Source organism: Eretmochelys imbricata, chromosome 2 (assembly GCF_965152235.1).
Source record: "Eretmochelys imbricata isolate rEreImb1 chromosome 2, rEreImb1.hap1, whole genome shotgun sequence".
In the NCBI taxonomy this organism is placed as follows: Eukaryota; Metazoa; Chordata; order Testudines; family Cheloniidae; genus Eretmochelys; species Eretmochelys imbricata.
The window spans coordinates 63508947-63529547 of NC_135573.1; the positions used below are offsets into that span (position 1 = coordinate 63508947).

The following is a 20601-nucleotide window of genomic DNA, read 5'->3' on the forward strand; positions in this document are numbered from 1 at the left end:
GGGGCAGTGCCTGCAGGCAGCGGCGTGCAGAGACCTCCGCTCCCCCCCGGCCTAGGAACCACTGCCAAAGGAGAGTGCCGATCACTTTGGGAGCTGCAGCACCCAAGGTAAGCACCGCCCCCCTGACCCCTCCTGCACCCCAACCTCCTGTCGCAGCCCAGAGCCTGCACCCCACACCCAAACTTCCTCCCAGAGCCCTCATCCCATCCCAGACCCCAACCCTCTGCCCCAGCCCAGAGCCCAAGGGGGGGCCCCCAAAAATGAAGCTGCGCACAGGGCCCACTAACTCTAAATCTGCCACTGCATCCCACACTCTTGTTGTAGGTCCCTCCCTCAAATCTGATGAATCCCTAGGGATCTGGAAGATCCTAGGAAATCCATGGGAGGGCAGAGTCATCCACATGAGAGTCCTATGCCTTTGCATCATCTCTGGCACCATGATTCCAATGGAGACACACTACCAGGGATCAGAGTAGCAGCCGTGTTAGTCTGTATCCGCAAAAAGAAAAGGAGTACTTGTGGCACCTTAGAGACCAACAAATTTATTTGAGCATTGTTCCCAAAGCCTCATGGGTTGGAGGGAGGGGCCAGGGAGACTATGTTGTCTTTTCTGACTAAGTTCTTTGAGGCTTATTGGTGTGGAGACAGGATCAAGAAGCTGATGCAGCCCCCACTTCTGTGTGAAAAGGGTGAGCTCTGTATGCAGACCGTCCTGTCCATGTGTGGCTCCAGGGAGCATGAACTGGCCCAGTGAGACTCCCTAAAGAGTAAGGTACCATTCATGGAATCATAGAAATTTAAGGCTGGAAGAGACCTCAGGAGGTCATCTAGTTCAGCCCTGTGTGCTGAGGCAGGATTAGGTAAACCTAGATCATCACTGACAGGTGTTTATCCAACCTGTTCTTAAAAACCTCCAATTACAGGGATTCCACAAGTTCCCCATGGAAGCCTATTCCAGAATTTAACTATCTTTACAGTTAGAAAGCTTATCCTAATATCTAACTTAAATCTCACTTACTTCAGATTGAGCCTAATACTTCTTGTCCTACCTTTAGCAGCCATGCAGAGCAATAGATCATCATCCTCCTTATAACAGACTTTAGCATATTTGAAGACTGTTGGTAGATCTTTCTTTAGACTTATTTTCTCAAGACTAGACATCCCCAGATTTTTTTAATCTGTCCTGATTGTTCAGCTTTTTCTAAACCTTTTATTGTTTTGGTTGCTCTCTTTTGGACTCTCTCTAATTTTTCCATATCTCTCCTAAAGTGGGGTGCCCCGAACTACACATAGTAATCCTGCTGAGGCCTCATCCCAGTGCCAAGTAGATTGGGACAATTATCTCCTGTGTCTTACATATGACATTCCACTTAATATACCCAAGAATGTATAGGGCTTTTTTGCAACTGCATCCCATTGTTGACTCATATTCATTTTGTGGTCCATTATAACCCTCCAGTCCTTTTTAGCAGTCCCACTGTCTAGCCAGTATTTCACATTTTGTAGTTGTTCACTCATCATAGACTATCTGAAAAGTAAGGTACCATTCATAGCAGTGAGGGTGGCAGATTTTGCCTTTAATGACCCAGAATTACTCTTTTCTTTACTTTTCATACATACATCTTATACACTTTCCATGCTCATTTCAGATGGTTTGTATTAAGTATCTTTGGTATTTTAATGGTAAAATGTGGTGAAGTTTCAGATCGATCCTGTAACTATCTTTGTTGGGATTTCAGACTAACTCTTTCAGAAGAAGAGTATGATGAAATTTCCCAGTCTATTAATAGGTAAGTTTTGTGCATCAGTCTCCTATTGAACTGTTCATTAACATATATTTTAGAAAGGCTTCATGTTATCAGAGCCACTGTTGTTTTACTGTTAAGTTCTTGGTTTTACCCTTGGTGATTCCAGACTCAGATACTTCATTTTCCTAAGGAGGGAATGCGAGTCTAATCTTCCTCTTTCTTGCAGGTGTGTGCTAAGTACTGCACATGCACACACCCCTGCTAAAAGAGGAAATCATTTGTGTCCATTCCTTAGAAATGTGTATCTGTCAGATAGCAGCATGGCTGCAAGTATTTCATTTGACACCCCTTTCTGCCTGTGTGCAGGGTGATAGGAGCTGCATTTGAATGGAAGCCAGCAGCCCATCATGTTGTCCGTACCTCCTTTCAGTGATGGCCTTCATTTTGCCAAAGCTATTTCACGGCCCTTGCAGTTTGCTTACTCACTGTTCCCCTCCTTACTCCTTCTCTTCTCCTCTTCCAACCCTCTCCATGCTTCTTCTACTGTCTCACCCTCTTCCTCCCACACTTCCGCCTTGAAACTTCTTCTGCCTTGTTCCTTGCTCCACCCAACTCAACCCTTATGATATTGTGTCAACAGAAGGCCTGATTCTGCCACCCTTACTCATGCCACCTTACTCCATAGTTTCATTGGGATTACTCATGAAGTAAGCTGTGACTCAATGTAAGTAAAGGTGGCAGTGCTAGGTTCTTAGATTGCAGACTGTTTTTGACAAGGACCATGTCTTTATGTTCTGTAGAAGGCCAAACACACCTTGAGTGAGAGGTGGCACATAGCTGTCCAGCACCAGGATGACCTGTAACTCAGAGTGACAAGTCCTTCCTTGCTCCCATGGGGAGGGAGTAATTTATTTCACTCCTTTTTGTGAAGACTCTGTTGTCAACTTGGCCAACATATCTGGCTGGCTATTGGAGAGGACAGAGCCAAGTCTATTCCCGCTCTTTCTCCCTCAACACCCACCTACTTGCAAAAGGGAGCAGTGGTCAAGTAGCTGCAGCTTACTTTTCATCCCCACTCATCTGTGATCAGAGTTGCAATCTGAGGAGGGCTGCACAAGTGAGTAAGGGTGGGCCATACCCAATCTTGCTGCCCTGCTATGTTAAGTAAGGGCTGTGAGAATCTGACTCTGTAAAAGAAAGTATCTGCATCCATTGAATCGTATATGGAAGCTTCGGATCAGAATGCTATATATGGCCTTTTATCTTATAAGGCTTGTATGTTTTAGCTTCAGGTTCTTTTCACTCTGAAAATATTATCTTTAATTATTATCAGCAGGCCCCACCTCTTTTTTGAAGTGTTGGAATTTACTGTAGCACATAGGCATTGTGATCATATGGTTTGGTGTTTGCCTCCAATGAGTTTAGGTCTCAGGGTTCTTATCAGTCTTGTCCATGTTTACCCATTATGCCTGGACCTGTAGTTATTTACATGTAATAATACTTTATTGTTTTTCAGGGTACTTTTCCCAGGAGGTGGTGTTAGTCTTAAGACTTCAGAATATTCTAGGGTTGCTAGGATATTTTACAAGAAGGCACTAAAGGTAACCACTTAAAGCAAAAACTGTTCTGGTTATTGTCGGTGTTCAGGGACCAAAATCATGGGAGGCTTATATTTGGACAGTCTCCAACTGGAGTGCAGTATATTCCTGTTAGCCTGTTAATAAGGAGCTGACTGTTAGTATGTGTGTGTAACAAATCATCTAATAGCTTTAGATGCAGGTCTGAACTGAACACCTCCAAACTTCAGAAAATTAGAATCTGAACTTTAAGGTTTGAGGCCCATCGCTAAATAATTTAAGTGAAGTCAGTTGTTAATTTCTTTATTTGTACAACATTACTTGTAAAATTTAGCTTAGTCACCCTTATTGCCAACACTTACACAAACTTTCTTGGTATCCAGTGTATTTTTTATGCAGTAGAAGTGCTCAGATGTTCTGCTCAATACTAAATCAGGCCAAGATTTTCAGGGGTTTGGGCGAGTGCTCAGCACTTTCTGAGCCCTTTAAGTGTTTCAGGTTGAGCACCCAAAAAGTCAGGACCTCAAAATAATGGGTCACTTCTGAAAATCTTGGCTACACTCTTTGCTAACTGTAGTTAACATACTTTCCCCAACATATTTAACTGTACAAATCTATCCTAACAATACAGATATTTTGCCTCTCTTCTGTTATGCATAATGAAGGCAGATATGAGCTATGATGAAGGAAATAGCCTAATAAGTATGCTGCAATGAGAAGAAGTGGCTAAGACATACAAGTTGATACTGCAAGAAAGGGACTGGAAAAAACAGAATAGATCAGTTAGCAAGAAGTCAGCTGTGCATTTCAAACTATAGCCCGTAGGAAAAGGAGAGGTGCCTGGAGTAGAAGTTTAGGTGCATGATACATAGCAATGCAGATGGCAAGCTGGGCCTGCTGTTTACTCTACCTGTGTGAATTTTACTGTTTCATCCTTTTTCCTATCTGTTTCCTCCACCTCTTAGATTTCATCATTGTCATAGACTCTGATCTCTGGGAATTGGGACTGTCTTGTTTACATGTGTATACAGAGCCTAGCACAATGAAGCCTGTATTCTTGACTGGGGCCTCTAGGCCCTGGTGCAATAAAAATAGTAAATAATAATGATACCATCCAAAAACAGGGAATATTTAAATGTTAAATGCATTAATTCTGTACATATACAGTTTACTCAAGTCATATCATTATATAGCATTAAAGGGAGTCTAAAGAGACCCTAAAGTGACGTTATTTACAACTTCTTTGGCACCCACCCGTTCAAATTCCCTTATTCTTACACATGGGCAAATAGATTTCAGTAGATCTAAGTGTGTCTTAGTGTGTGTGTGTGGGAGGGAAAAGTGTAAGTTAATGTGAGTCACACATTTTACAAATTTCCTCTGAATTTGACCCCCAGTAACTGCAAATCAGTACACAATACCTTAGAAGTGAGCTTGATTCATCGCACAGTAAGGCAGCCAGGTAGAAAAAAATTCTTTGCAGAGAATTATCTAGATTTATATGGATAACATAATTTATAGTGAGGCTGTTTCTCTTGGAATATGCCAGTGATGCTCTGATTCATCATTGAAGATAAATAATTAATTCTCATTTTCTAAGAGTCAGTTTTTTCAAAGGTTAGTTGTGTCCCATTTGGCCTATCTTGAAGTAGAAGTGTGATCTTCCAAGGTCCTGGCAGCAGTGAATCTCTCCATTTTACTAATCTTTTACTCAAGAGAGGTCAGTCTCTCTCTCTTTTGGTGGGAACCTTTATAGTGGAGCTGGTCAAAAAAGCGATTGTTATGCATTTTTTCCATCCAAATTAAAAATTTCAATGAAAACTACTGTAGCAAAGTCTAATTTAAAAAAAAATGCGACCAGCCCTAAAGCATAATATGTACAATGCATAAACTGATGCAGCATCAGGAAACATTAGCTTGCAATCAGCATTCCTACATACCCTGCTGTGCAGAATATAGCATACAGCAGCCAAGGAAAACACAGTGATATTTTCTCACTGGTATTGGTTTATAGAGATTATTTCAAAATGGTAGGTGCTTCACCCTGGATAGTGTTGTGTATGATTGTCTGTGCTCTGGGTCTCTCACTGCACAGGTGGCCATTGTGAAATAACTGGGGGTCAGTACAATGTGTGTTTGGTCTGATGTATACACGTATCTGAGGGTACAAGTCACTTTTCTGTGCAGTTTGTGTCCTCCCCGCCATCTTTTTTCTTGGGCATTGCCATCTGGTTATCATAGACCCTGATATTGCAAAGACTTGCTTACCTTCTGTAGTGTGAGTAGTTCCATTTACCTCAATGAAACTATGCACAATGTATTAAGTTAAACATGTGAGTAAGCATGCAAGGGCCATAGAGTCTGATGGAGGGACCATACAGTGAACAGTAGTGATCATGAAATATGAACATTTGACAGCAACTCAATAAATTGCTTGTGTCGTTCTTTAGATACAGAGTTTGAGAGAAGATCTTTGTAGACATGGTCTATGCCAGGGATTTGCAACCTTTGGCATGTGGCCTGTCAGGGTAAGCCCCTGGCGGGCCAAGACGGTCAAGAGCATGTTTGCATGTATAAAGATGTCTGGAATTTCTACTGTTCTTTTAAATTCATGTCCATGTCTCTTCCCACTTTTCCTTGTCAAATTCAAAATAAGAGATTACTTGGTGTGACTGTGTTTTTAAATTACATGTACACACAAGGGGTGAAATCCTAGTCCATTTGAAGCCAATGGGAGTTTTGCCTTACGCTCTTCTCAGCTACATTAGAAAAAAAATTCAGTCTTTAGTGATGTTAAATATGTGGTTAGCATTTAGGCTCATTTTTAGGGACAGTGACTATAAGGGGAGTACATGTTAAGGGCTTGATTATGGTTTCACTTAAACTCTTTTGACATCATTCATTCCTCACATGCACCAGAGTAAGTGAAAGGAGCAGCAAGCTTTACACATATAGTATTTACATGGCAGATGACTATAAATAGGCTTGCCATAATTTGTTTTAAGTTTTTAAATATTTTTACAGATAATATTGATGTTTATTTTAAAGCATTTTTTTAGATTTTTATCAATTTAAATTTCCACAGTTGCAGGAAATTATGGGGAGAGTGAGAAAACAGTGTGGGTCAGATAATTATTTAATGACAGTAGATGCTGAAATTCAACATGTTTAAAGCTTTATACCATTTAAATATAAATTGTCATGACCACATGTCCAAATATACAAAAGTAAATACCCTTAATGAAACTCTCATAAGTTCTGAAGTAGCATTTTCCTTACTTTGCTTATTTGTACATTTCACTTATCACTGATGGAACTATTTTTTCATGAGTTTGTGTATGTATGGTGAAATTGACTTTTACAAATATGTATCTGATATCTAATCCTTCCAAGCCTAGCTCTAAATATACCGTGATACCGTTGGAGCTTCTTTGCATAGATAGTCAATATTTCAACATTTTACTGTAGGAGCAAGGATCTGTGTGAGCTTTTAGGGTCACAGTGTCAGTGATATAGTTAAGATGGAGGTAGCATCTTAACGTTCGGGAGACAACAGGGCTTTTAAAACCTGTGTGCGGTCAGAAAAACTACTGTGTAAAAACGCCACCTTCTCACTGTCCAGATCTCTCTGAGAATATTCAGAGCCGTATGTGCTTCTTTAAGTTACAAAAATTAGTTTCATTCTGCTTTTTATTAGCTATTCTTTCTTTCTTCCCTTACCCTAGTTTTGCCCTTAGCTCAGATTTCATATCAGTTTCATTGTTTTTAAAGTAACAGTGCCACTTTCTATTTTATGTTGTTTAAAGTCAGAATTTTTCCTCCAGGAACCTAGAGCACAAAATTGCTGGCTATGCAAGCGTCAAGCACATAAAAGGGCTAGATGTTGCAGAACTCCCTGTCCCCCATAGAAATAAAAGGATGTACTATTTGTTAATGCATAGCGTTGTGCTTGCCTCATAGTAAGAATGTCCTCATTTCATGGTTCTCACGTCCAGGTCACTCACAAGATTATCTGCCAATACCCTACAAAGGTCCAGTGCATATTAACATGTACCTAAATTACTCTATGTGTTGACATATTTCTTGACTTTTTTTGCTTCTTATTTTAAAGACTAATGATAAAGGAGACTATTTTCCTGTCTGGGGAACATGTCTGGGACACCAAGAGCTTACATATCTCACCAGTGGGAAGAACTTACTGGTTAAACCGAAAACTGAGAATATTTCACTCCCATTGAACTTTACCACAGGTGAACACTACAAATATCATTTGGTTTCACAGGAATCATGTTAGAGCTTCTCTCTCCCCTTTTAATGTTCTTCTTGTAATGAACCAACATTTAAGGTTGAAGATTTAGAACAGGTGAGACTAATGTTTTTATTATGTTGATATTGTTCTAGCAATAGAATTCTATGAATATAAAATAAGAGGTCTGAGAGCAAACTATTTGCAGGCCACAGGTATATACAGAGAGGCCAAAATCAAAATTGTGGCTCTGAACAGCCATGAACTTTGGGGAAGTTTCATCCGACATCCATAATTTAGGTCTAGTCCCCCAGCTCTGTAATGAGCTGAATAAAATGTTTGGATCCAAACACCTCCAAGCGTTGGAGACATTTGGATTAGAACTTAGCAGGTTGGCTCACTTCTAATCATAAATGGCAGCACTGTTCTTCTTGGTGGTATAACACATAGCGTTGAAAGCAGTTGGTCTGCCTCCAGAATGAGATGCAAGTCAGCATATGGGTAGCAGAATCTGACTCTGAATGATGCTTTCTGTGGCTTTTTATCTCACAGCAATGAGCAGGATTTCTCCAATTGATTGCCAATAATTAATGGACTAAATGCTGTTGCCTTGCCTTATTTAGACAATTCTGCCTTTCTTAATTACATAGAGTAATACCTTATCTTGTGGGTAGTCCCACTGAAATTAATGGTAGAATAGGGTTCTAATCAGTGTGAACAAAGGTGGCAGAATCAGGACCTCAATAGATCAGGGCTTCAGCATATGGCCTGGTGAGAATTGCAAGGGTGAAGTCGGCTGGAGCTGTGTTACACACATGTGACTATATTTCAGGGGTTTTCTTGATTAATAAAGTCTAACAAAAGAACAGAATCAAAAGGATTTGAAATGAATTCAGTCAGTACTTTATCACATGTATCCCCATCCTATTAATGATGTTCCATTGATCATACAATAGTCAGAATATTCCTTTCTTTTTTTGTACAAGCTGCAAAAGACAGCAGGATGTTCCAGAATTTTCCAGATGACTTGTTGCAAAAACTTGCCACTGAGCCTTTGACGGCACACTTTCACAAGTGGAGTGTCTCCATTAAGGTATTTGACTATTTGATTTAGTGAATTCAAATGAGTTTATTCTTCTAAATCTATAAATATAACAGTTTTTTTCTGTCATTTGTTTGCTGCAGAATTTCAGAAAGAATGAGAAACTAACCAGCTTCTATAAGGTTCTGACAACTAACACAGATGGAAAGATAGAGTTTGCATCCACAATGGAAGGTAGCTATCAGTTTCCAATGTAAACTGTGATTGCAATTATTATTATTGTGGAAGATCTCAGTGAGCGTGGTAGTGGTGTTACGAGTTCATAATACAAATTTAATGTTAGGATAATCAGAGGACTGTCAGCACTGCCTGCCTTTCAATTGATTGGAATGTGTTCAATCTGGACTCTAGAGATAACCTACATCTTCGCGCTTGGCTTTTGATGTGCATGTCTCTGAGTACACGTGTTCCCTCTCTCACCCAACTGCTCCACACCAGATATGTCAGCACACTTTATCAACAGAATATTTTCAGTGCTCAGGGACAAGACATGGAAGCACCACTTCCATTTTTGTAGTTTAAACCCCTCCTTAGTGCAATGTGTCTACTCTGGACTTCTGCTGCTGGCTGTCTACTGATACTGATGCTGCCTCTCCATGGTGCTCTGTTTATCTGTGCCTCCAGCACAGGGAAAGCTGGTAATTGCTCTCTTCCAAGAGACTCCTGCATTACTAGTGCCTTCATCTGAATGTTTAACTCCAGAAGCATATGTCTTGATTCACTAGAGAATGCTAGAGAGAGGATTTAGTCATTGTTCTACTAGAAGCTATGCAGTAGGCTAAATGTATGGTGTATGTACATTCTAGACTAATACTGGAGCTCGATAGTAACTTCTGTGCTGTTAACAAAACTCCTAGCACTTGCTCATTTTTTTAAATGAAACAATTAGAATCATAGAATATCAGGGTTGGAAGGGACCTCAGGAGGTCATCTAGTCCAACCCCCTGCTCAAAGCAGGACCAGTCCCCAATTTTTGCCCTAAATCCCTAAACGGCCCCCTCAAGGATTGAGCTCATAACCCTGGGTTTAGTAGGCTAATGCTCAAACCACTGAGCTATCCCTCCCCCCGATAAGCTATCCCTCCCCCCGATAGCTTTCTTTTTTCAGTTTTTTAATACTGCAACTAAAACAATCAGATTACGAAGGGGGAACAATAACCTGCAGAAACTTGTTTATATAGAATGGAACCCTTTTTCTTTTAACAATATGCTTAATTTTAATTGTAACTTTAAGTTCTCATACTATATAACTGACTAAATTATTTTTTTAAACTTAAATAAATGTTGTTCTTGGCCTGAAACTTTTTGGATAGGAATAAATTTTCACAACAGAGATCCAACTTGCTGCTTAAGGCTTTGTGTTCCTGTTAGAGAACCCACTAATTATTAGTGAGAACTGTAGTAATGTATTCATTGTAATAAAATTGTGCATGCAATGACTTGAGTGAAGACCTAATATGTGCACTGATGGAAAATTTGTTTATGGCAGCATATAAATCCCCTATTTATGGTGTCCAGTGGCATCCAGAAAAAAGTCCTTTTGAATGGAAGAATGTCTCAGGCATACCACATTCCCCATTAGCTGTGAAAGTAACATATTATATTAATTAATGAAGGTAAGTTTTTTTTTCCATTTATATATATAAAATTCAGTTTCAAAGAGATAAAGTAGTAGAATGTTCTCTGGAGTGGGGAAAGGTCCCCTTTTCAAGTGTCAAAATACTATACCTTTGATTGATCTGTGAGCACATACTATGCAAGCTTAAAGGCTTATTAAAAGGAGGGACACTTAATAGAATGGTTAAGTAAAAATAACAACAAAAGCCAAGCATTCTGATGGAAGCAAACAAATTCCTTTCAGTAGAGAATAATTTGCCAGAAGGAGAGTGTTGATTTTTAATTTGAGATAAATTCTTGAGCAGACACCAACAACCAATGAAACTTTAGAATTGTTAAGGCTGCAGTCTAGGAGAACTGAAAGCTCTTATTCACATCCCAGTCTCACTCTACCTTGGGCAAAGTAGGTAGAATGAGATAAAATCTCCTATTCATTATTTCCAGAAATTTCCTCAGTTTTGTTTTATTTGGGGTAATTACAGCAGATCCAGAAGAGGGATGGACAAAAATAAGTAGGAAACTGTCTCCAGGCTCAGAGAAAGACCAATGCATTTTCCTCTTGAAGTGCAACAAAGCAGTCCAGCCTAGCCACATTACAAACTCTTCTGTGTTAGTCTCTTAAGGTACAGAACTTAATCCTCACAGCCTCTCTCTACAGCACTTACTCCATTTGGCTGAAAAAGCTTCCACAGCCTGGGAAGGGGTCTTCAGACAAGGTTGACTACAATGCTATAGGTCAACACTGTCTCCTGAACACTCTTTACATAGTTTGCAAAAATCAGAATCCCTCCTGCCTATTTCTTCCCTACCATAAAAATAAAATGTAGAGTGAGAAACACAAAATATTTGTTTAATAGGGAGCAGGTTTAATACAAACAAGAGAAAGTACTTTTCTCATAACACAGAACTACCCTGTGGAACTCATTGCCATGGGATGCTGTGATAGCTAAAAGTAAGCTGGGTTCAAAAAAGCACTACATGCGTTCAGGGAGGATAGGTCCATGAATGACTATTATCCAAGATGATCAGGGATGCAACCTCATGCTCAAGGTAACCCTAAACTTCTGACTACCAGAAAACCAAGTGGAGAAGACAGGGATCGATCATTCCAACTGCTCTTTTCTGTACGCCTCCCATCCTAAATCTCTGGTACTGGTCCGTATGGAGAGAGCACACTAGGCTAGATGAACAATTGGTCTGACCCAGTATAGCTTCCTATGATTGATGGAGACACAGAATCTATGAGCATTTAACAGCCAATCCATTCTGCTGAAACATAATTGACTTTTGATCAATGGTATTTCTTACAACGTTGTTAATTTTAACCTGAGCATGCTCCCAGAAGTGAAAAACTGAACTGGTAGGATTTTTGTTTTCAGTGTTGTTTCAGTCATATTGGCCCCAGGATATTAGAGAGAGACAAGGTGGGTGAGGTAATGTCTTTTATTGGATTTAGGTCTGTTGGGGAGACAAGCTTTTGAGCTATACAAAGCTCTTTTTCCGGCCTGGGAAAGATACTCAGAGGGTCACAGGTGGATATTTAGACATCTGAAGAAGCGTTCTGTGTAGTTTGAAAGTTTGCCGCTTTCACCAACAGAAGTAGGTCCAATAAAAGATATTATCTCACCCACCTTGTCTCTCTCAGAAGGATTTTGTTTTCCTTGCAAATACAATCTTTCCCAACTTTGCAATTTCTTTTTTAAAAAAACCTATATTTTTATTGTTTTTATATAAAATATAAACATATAACATATATACAGGTTTCAGAGTAGCAGCCGTGTTAGTCTGTATTCGCAAAAAGAAAAGGAGGACTAGTGGCACCTTAGAGACTAACCAATTTATTTGAGCATAAGCTTTCGTGAGCTACAGCTCACTTCATTGATAAAGTGAGCTGTAGCTCACGAAAGCTTATGCTCAAATAAATTGGTTAGTCTCTAAGGTGCCACTAGTCCTCCTTTTCTTATAACATATAAAAACATGCACAAGATGGAAATACCATATATCAACAAAAATTGTAAAACCTGGAGGAAAATGAACCCAAAATAAACAAACCAACCCCCCAGACTTAAAACGTGCCCCAGTGTGGGCACATTCAGACCTCTGATGGCTTCAGTTCCATCCTCTCTTCCCCTCCCTATATTATCTAATAATAGTCTAAACATTTCTAAATACAAATATGTTTTAAGTCAAATATAATTTTGTATATACTATTGGGCATTCTAGAATATGTATAATATATTCCTACCTACAGATTTTATGTATACTTATAGAATCATAGACTCATAGAAGATTAGGGCTGGAAGAGACCTCAGGAGGTCATCTAGTCCAGCCCCTTGCTCAAAGCAGGACCAACACCAACTAAATCATCCCAGCTAGGGCTTTGTCAAGCCAGGGCTTAAAAACTTCTAAGGATGGAAATTCCACCACCTCCCTAGGTAACCCATTTCAGTGCTTCACCACCCTCCTAGTGAAACAGTGTTTCCTAATATCCAACCTAGACCTCCCCCACTGCAACTTCAGACCATTGCTCCTTGTTCCGTCATCTGCCACTACTGAGAACAGCCTAGCTCCATCCTCTCTGGAACCCCACTTCACTCAGTTGAAGGCTGCTATCAAATCCCACCCCACAACTCTTCTCTTCTGCAGACTAAACAACCCCAGTTCCCTCAGCCTCTCTACTATTTACAGTAGAACCTCAGAGTTATGAACACCAGAGTTACGAACTGAGCAGTCAACCACACACCCCATTTGGAAATGGAAGTGCACAATCCGACAGCCGCAGAGACCTAAACAAAACAAAAAACCAAATCATAGAATCATAGAATCATAGAATATCAGGGTTGGAAGGGACCCCTGAAGGTCATCTAGTCCAACCCCCTGCTCGAAGCAGGACCAATTCCCAGTTAAATCATCCCAGCCAGGGCTTTGTCAAGCCTGACCTTAAAAACTTCCAAGGAAGGAGATTCCACCACCTCCCTAGGCAACGCATTCCAGTGTTTCACCACCCTCTTAGTGAAAAAGTTTTTCCTAATATCCAATCTAAACCTCCCCCACTGCAACTTGAGACCATTACTCCTCGTTCTGTCATCTGCTACCATTGAGAACAGTCTAGAGCCATCCTCTTTGGAACCCCCTTTCAGGTAGTTGAAAGCAGCTATCAAATCCCCCCTCATTCTTCTCTTCTGCAGGCTAAACAATCCCCGCTCCCTCAGCCTCTCCTCATAAGTCATGTGTTCTAGACCCCTAATCATTTTTGTTGCCCTTCGCTGGACTCTCTCCAATTTATCCACATCCTTCTTGTAGTGTGGGGCCCAAAACTGGACACAGTACTCCAGATGAGGCCTCACCAATGTCGAATAGAGGGGGACGATCACGTCCCTCGATCTGCTCGCTATGCCCCTACTTATACATCCCAAAACGCCATTGGCCTTCTTGGCAACAAGGGCACACTGCTGACTCATATCCAGCCTCTCGTCCACTGTCACCCCTAGGTCCTTTTCCGCAGAACTGCTGCCTAGCCATTCGGTCCCTAGTCTGTAGCGGTGCATTGGATTCTTCCGTCCTAAGTGCAGGACCCTGCACTTATCCTTATTGAACCTCATCAGATTTCTTTTGGCCCAATCCTCCAATTTGTCTAGGTCCTTCTGTATCCTATCCCTCCCCTCCAGCGTATCTACCACTCCTCCCAGTTTAGTATCGTCCGCAAATTTGCTGAGAGTGCAATCCACACCATCCTCCAGATCATTTATGAAGATATTGAACAAAACCGGCCCCAGGACCGACCCCTGGGGCACTCCACTTGACACCGGCTGCCAACTAGACATGGAGCCATTGATCACTACCCGTTGAGCCCGACAATCTAGCCAGCTTTCTACCCACCCTATAGTGCATTCATCCAGCCCATACTTCCTTAACTTGCTGACAAGAATACTGTGGGAGACTGTGTCAAAAGTTTTGCTAAAGTCAAGAAACAATACATCCACTGCTTTCCCTTCATCCACAGAACCAGTAATCTCATGATAAAAGGCGATTAGATTAGTCAGGCATGACCTTCCCTTGGTGAATCCATGCTGGCTGTTCCTGATCACTTTCCTCTCATGCAAGTACTTCAAGATTGATTCTTTGAGGACCTGCTCCATGATTTTTCCAGGGACTGAGGTGAGGCTGACTGGCCTGTAGTTCCCAGGATCCTCCTTCTTCCCTTTTTTAAAGATTGGCACTACATTAGCCTTTTTCCAGTCATCCGGGACTTCCCCGGTTCGCCACGAGTTTTCAAAGATAATGGCCAATGGCTCTGCAGTCACAGCCGCCAATTCCTTCAGCACTCTCGGATGCAACTCGTCCGGCCCCATGGACTTGTGCACGTCCAGCTTTTCTAAATAGTCCCTAACCACCTCTATCTCCACAGAGGGCTGGCCATCTCTTCCCCATTTTGTGATGCCCAGCGTAGCAGTCTGGGAGCTGTCCTTGTTAGTGAAAACAGAGGCAAAAAAAGCATTGAGTACATTAGCTTTTTCCACATCCTCTGTCACTAGGTTGCCTCCCTCATTCAGTAAGGGGCCCACACTTTCCTTGGCTTTCTTCTTGTTGCCAACATACCTGAAGAAACCCTTCTTGTTACTCTTGACATCTCTCGCTAGCTGCAGCTCCAGGTGCGATTTGGCCCTCCTGATTTCATTCCTACATGCCCGAGCAATATTTTTATACTCTTCCCTGGTCATATGTCCAACCTTCCACTTCTTGTAAGCTTCTTTTTTATGTTTAAGATCCGCTAGGATTTCACCGTTAAGCCAAGCTGGTCGCCTGCCATATTTACTATTCTTTCGACTCATCGGGATGGTTTGTCCCTGTAACCTCAACAGGGATTCCTTGAAATACAGCCAGCTCTCCTGGACTCCTTTCCCCTTCAAGTTAGTCCCCCAGGGGATCCTGGCCATCCCTTCCCTGAGGGAGTCGAAGTCTGCTTTCCTGAAGTCCAGGGTCCGTATCCTGCTGCTTACCTTTCTTCCCTGTGTCAGGATCCTGAACTCAACCAACTCATGGTCACTGCCTCCCAGATTCCCATCCACTTTTGCTTCCCCCACTAATTCTACCCGGTTTGTGAGCAGCAGGTCAAGAAAAGCGCCCCCCCTAGTTGGCTCCTCTAGCACTTGCGCCAGGAAATTGTCCCCTACGCTTTCCAAAAACTTCCTGGATTGTCTATGCACCGCAGTATTGCTCTCCCAGCAGATATCAGGAAAATTAAAGTCACCCATGAGAATCAGGGTGTGTACAGTACTGTGTTAAACGTAAACTACTAAAAATATAAAGGAAAAGCAGCATTTTTCTTCTGCATAATAAAGTTTAAAAGCTGTATGAAATCAATGATCAGCTGTAAACTTTTGAAAGAACAACCATAGCATTTTGTTCAGAGTTACGAACATTTCAGAGTTATAAACAACCTCCATTCCCAACGTATTCATAACTCTGAGGCTCCACTGTATGCATATACATATAAACAAACTCATCACATCTACATTTACAACTGATCTGGTAAATCAAATATAAATTAGTATGAAATCTAAAAATGAAAAATGCAAGATAAAATGATATTCACAGTATGTCCAATGCTCTGCACAAATTGAATAACTAGTGCTATTTAAGGTTATAGTGTACTTTACATGTCAGGAGTGTTGCCTATTCCAAAGGACTTGTGGTCACCGTAACACAAGACATGAGAGGCAGAGCTAGTGAAGAGATTCTGTCTAGCGGTTCAAGTTGCGATGGTTAGTGCAGATAATACTTCAGTCAGCAGATGTTGCTATAAACCTCGGCTTAGTGTTAAACAGTTAGTCTATGCACTGCAGCATTATTCGGTTGTCCTTAAGTGGATGGGTATTTGATGCTGTATCTGAGGTTGGTCCCCCTCAGGATTTGCTTTATGCTATTGAATTATAGGTGCTGAGTCTGTGGGTGCTCCGGAGGTGGAGCACCCAGGGGAAAAAAAGGTGGGTGCTCAGCATCCACTAGCCACCCGCCGATCAGCTGTTCGGTGGCAGGGGGGAGGTGCTGGAGGGAGTGGGGGCAGGGCCTCAGGGTGGAACACCCACCCGGGAAAATGAAAGTCAGCCCCTGTGCACTGAATGCAACCCTTTTTTTTGCTAAGCTCAGCTGAGAAGGCAGGAAAAAGAGAAAAATTGTGGCCTTTGTACATAAAGGTTTTAGGTTTTCTGGCAGCTTTCATTAACGTTACTTGATCATCTTCAAGCTATTCAGTAGCTTGAAGACGATGAGTCTGGGCTTGCCAGAATCTTGGCTAGTAGTATCAGGCATTTGATGAGCCCTTTCAATATCTAATGGGAGCAGCTGGGGATCCAATTTAAGTATGTCAGAGAGCTGCTTCTGAAGAAAGCTGATAGTATTCTTCCCCTCTAAACCTTCAGCAATGCCCAAGAGGCAAAAGTTGTTTATTTGAGATCTGTTTTCTAAGTCATCCTATTTTCTTCCACTTTGTCTAGTGTAAGTTTAAGGAGGCTGTTTCTTCTTTAATTTCCCTTTGTAGCTCATTTTCCAAGTCAGCCATTTGGGATTTTATATCACATACATCCTTAGAGAGACCACAGATGTCTTTTGACATTAAATCCAGTTGTGAGGAATTCCTTTGGTGCCATGATATCCTGAGTTAGGTTTTGCTGAGGCCCTGCAGTCTCCACTTTCAGCTGCTTAGGTGATGCAGGGTCAGATCTTTTGTTGCCTTTTCATTAGAATCCATAGTCAAGTGTTCAAAGTTTATTCAGGGGATCAATTTCAACTTTGATGACAGAAACTTACTGCCAATTTGCCAAGAAAGTAATTATTAGAGATGAATTGATATGTAGGGAGTGAAGAGGTCTGAGACTAGGTAGCCACCTTTGTCAGGGGTACCACGTGACCCCCAACTTTGCGATTTCTGTTAGGATAGAATTGCAATGTATTAGTTCTGGTTTTGCAGATGTCTCCAGTGCTGCAAGAATCAAATTTTTAGTAGCAGTCATTGCTTTTAAAAATGAACATAGCCTTCCATGATAATAAAGTATCTTTATTACCAGTATCCTTTGGAAAAGGTAGCTCCACGATTTCCACCACCAATTTAAATTATGATGTTATTATTGTTGTTATTTATTATTAAATTTTTATACCACTGTTTGCTATAATTGCATATAGAATAACTGACTTCACCAAGCAAGATACTATCATAGACGATGACAGTGAAGTAATTTGTACTTTTAAAATGTCTTACAGCCTGGAAGAGCCTGCACCGTTTTCCCAGTAAGAATGAAGAGACCGAAGCATTGATTTATAATTATGCCCCTGTTTTTAGTAGTGCATTTTCTATATTTCAGCAAATCTATTTTTTTGATTGAACATCCATTCCATGGGGCAGGGTAGCTATCTGTAAATAGAGTTATTTGTTGCAAGTTTCATAATTAAACTCATGTTGTGCATTGCAAGTGGCAGAACACCAGAATGCTTAGCTTACCTTACAGTGATTTATCTTATGTTACCTCTGTAGAATTGGTCCATTAATCTGACAAATTTTCATTCAGTGACATAATAATTGCCCTAGATCACATTTTAATATCGCTTACAGGGAAATACATTTTACCTCCAGGGATGGAATCTTGATTGTGCTTATAAATTAGAAAAGAATCAGGTTTATTAATCAGTGCCAAAAAAATGAACAATGCTCTTGTCATATATTTGAAAGAAATAAGTTTAAGTCTTCAGAACACTATGGGCTCTGTGATAGCATGTGTGTTGTTTAATCAGATCTTTTAGCATAATTCTGTTCTTTTGGAAAATGTCCAGAATTGATAACTGAACTGAACCAGAGCCCCACAATGCTTTATGGCTTGACCAAAGGTGAAGCAGAAAACTATTGTCTGAGAAGCTGTAGTGCCATGTTACAGTGGTAGTTTCACCAAATAAAGAATGGATTTGTATTAAGGACTCTGAAATCAATTCTCCCAGACATATTAACCCAAATATATATACTGCTTTATTACTGTAATTATATGGGTAATTGGATAAGGTGTGTTGTGTAACTAAAATAAGAAAGTTATTAACAAGAAACAAGGAAGGCATATCATATATTTTTAGAATGCTTTATACTTGTGCTAAGTTTAGAACTGTGAACTATACTCATGTTCAGCTTATTGTGGCAATGTACTAGCAGTTAAACTCTTGCAGTCCCTGTTTTTGTACATGTCGTTCTGTTCTTTGTATGGGTAGAGTCTGTCAGAAAATGAGATGTAGGTTCTGTTGAGGCTTGTGAAATAAGCACCATCTTCCAGGTACAGATAGTTATATGAACTGGATCTGTTTGGTACAGATGTCTTTATGTCTTGCAAAATAGGTATAAGACTAGATGAGAAAAGAGATATAAGGCTTTGTTAATACAGTGAATTTGAGGATTTTCTATCTGTTGTAAACAAGTGGGGCATAAATATAAGTCAAAGGGAGCTCATACTTTGGGACAAACTGAATGTTACAAGACTGCTCTCCAGACCGGTGATGTATTAACTTTCTGTATTGTGCTGATTTATCTATTTTTGATTAATAAACTGATTGAGCCTAAGTAATGTCTTATCAATAAAAGAATTGAACTCGTTGGTATCAACAGAATGAAACACTGTTTTGATCTTGAGCTTGACAGAGGTGTGGCTTGTGGCTGAGAAAATGATTTGTCCTTTAGAAACACGACAACAAAAAATAGGGAAACATTATTGCAAACTGGCATACAAAAGTGCATGCAGTGCCATTTGTGAAATGGTATCTGCTATACATTAGGCATCTGTGTCTGGGGAGCCTAAACCTTCTAGAATGTATATAATAGTGAAGGTGCAGTATAATTTGGGGACTACAGACATCAGTTAATGTAAATCCATTTGGAGTGGAGAGTTTAAACATTGATTCACCTACTGCTCTCTCCTTCAAGTTCAGACTCACATCTTTCTTAAGCACCTGATGCAAAGCTCACTGAAGTCAGTGGACAGATTTTGGCTCAGACCCTGAATTTAAAAAGAATATGACTGCCTAGTGTTCTCAATAATGATATTATGTATAATTAGGCTTTTTCTGTAACTGTTGGGTGAAATCCTGATACTTCCAAAATTAAGGGGAGTTTTGCCATTGACTTCACCAGGATTTCACCCCTTGTTTTTAAACATTTTGATGTGATGCCTTTCAGAAAAGTTACTAGCTGGGATCCATACTGCAGAGATGAATGACAAAGACCAATCTTTTAATGCTGATATGATGTAATGCTTGTAATTGTTAGGCAGCTGCATTTACTGTACTGTTTCCTTTTGCTTTGCCTTACAACACATTACTTGAATTGAAATGAGTCTTCTTGATTCTTGAAAAGTTTGTTCAGTAGTTTTGTGATGTGTCAAAATGGGACAAAGTTGGGGCAATCAATTTCCTTTTCCTTTTCCCTTTACAGGCCCAAACCTCCCATTGAAGTAATTTTGTTATGCTTTTGAAACTTTATTGATTTTATATATAATCTAAATACATAATGAAACAAAATATGTATAAATATGTGGACAAGGTGGAAATACCATATAAATAACAAAATTCAGTGTTTAATATCTGCAAAACCTGGAGAAAACAAACCAAAAGCAAACACACACAAAACCTAGATCCATAGACTGGTCATGCTGGGCATCAATCATTAAGTGACTAAACAGCTAAATAAGTGAGAACATAACCTATGGGCATCAGAGACAAATATATAGGAGGCAGTTTCTTTTTTAATTTTCCTGGTTTCAGTGGCAGTTTTGTGTAGCTCATTTTCCAAGTGAGCCACCTGGGATTTATATCTGGGATTTTATATCACATACATCCTGAGAGAGGCCACAAATCCTTTTTGAGATTGAGTCCGCTAGGACTTCTTTCAGTGCCGCCCTGTCCTGAGCTAGGTTCTGCTGTGGCTTCAGCTGCTTAGGCGATTGTGGCTTAGGTCTTTTGTTGCCTCTCATTTTTTCATTGGGGGAGGATAGTCAACAATTTGAAATTTATCCAGGGGGTTAATTTAAACTCTCTAGGAAAGTAAATATTAGAGTAGGACCGGGACTAGGCAGCCAACTTCCTCATGGGTACAATGTTCCACTGAAGTCATTTTGTGTCAGTGAGGAGTTCAGGTTTTGAACCTAAGTCCTCCAGAATTGAAAGTTAGTAACACACAATACTTCCGGGCAACACGTCTGTAGCACACGTGCTGCATTTCTCAGGTCATTCAAGAGGGTGGAAAACTCCTTACTCACTACTCATGACCTCACAGCCACATTGG

The 20601-nt window shown here is 40.5% G+C and overlaps 1 protein-coding gene across 1 annotated transcript; it reads left to right on the forward strand.

Annotated features, from left to right (window-relative positions):
- Window positions 1–305: 305 nt before the first annotated feature.
- Window positions 306–19650, forward strand: LOC144261084 (gamma-glutamyl hydrolase-like). Its single transcript, XM_077810217.1, is given in 8 exon segments — window positions 306–1790; window positions 3265–3349; window positions 7437–7575; window positions 8558–8664; window positions 8757–8847; window positions 10162–10276; window positions 10278–10288; window positions 17550–19650. Coding segments are annotated over 8 exon segments (780 nt in total). The 5' UTR covers window positions 306–1680; the 3' UTR covers window positions 17672–19650.
- Window positions 19651–20601: the final 951 nt, after the last annotated feature.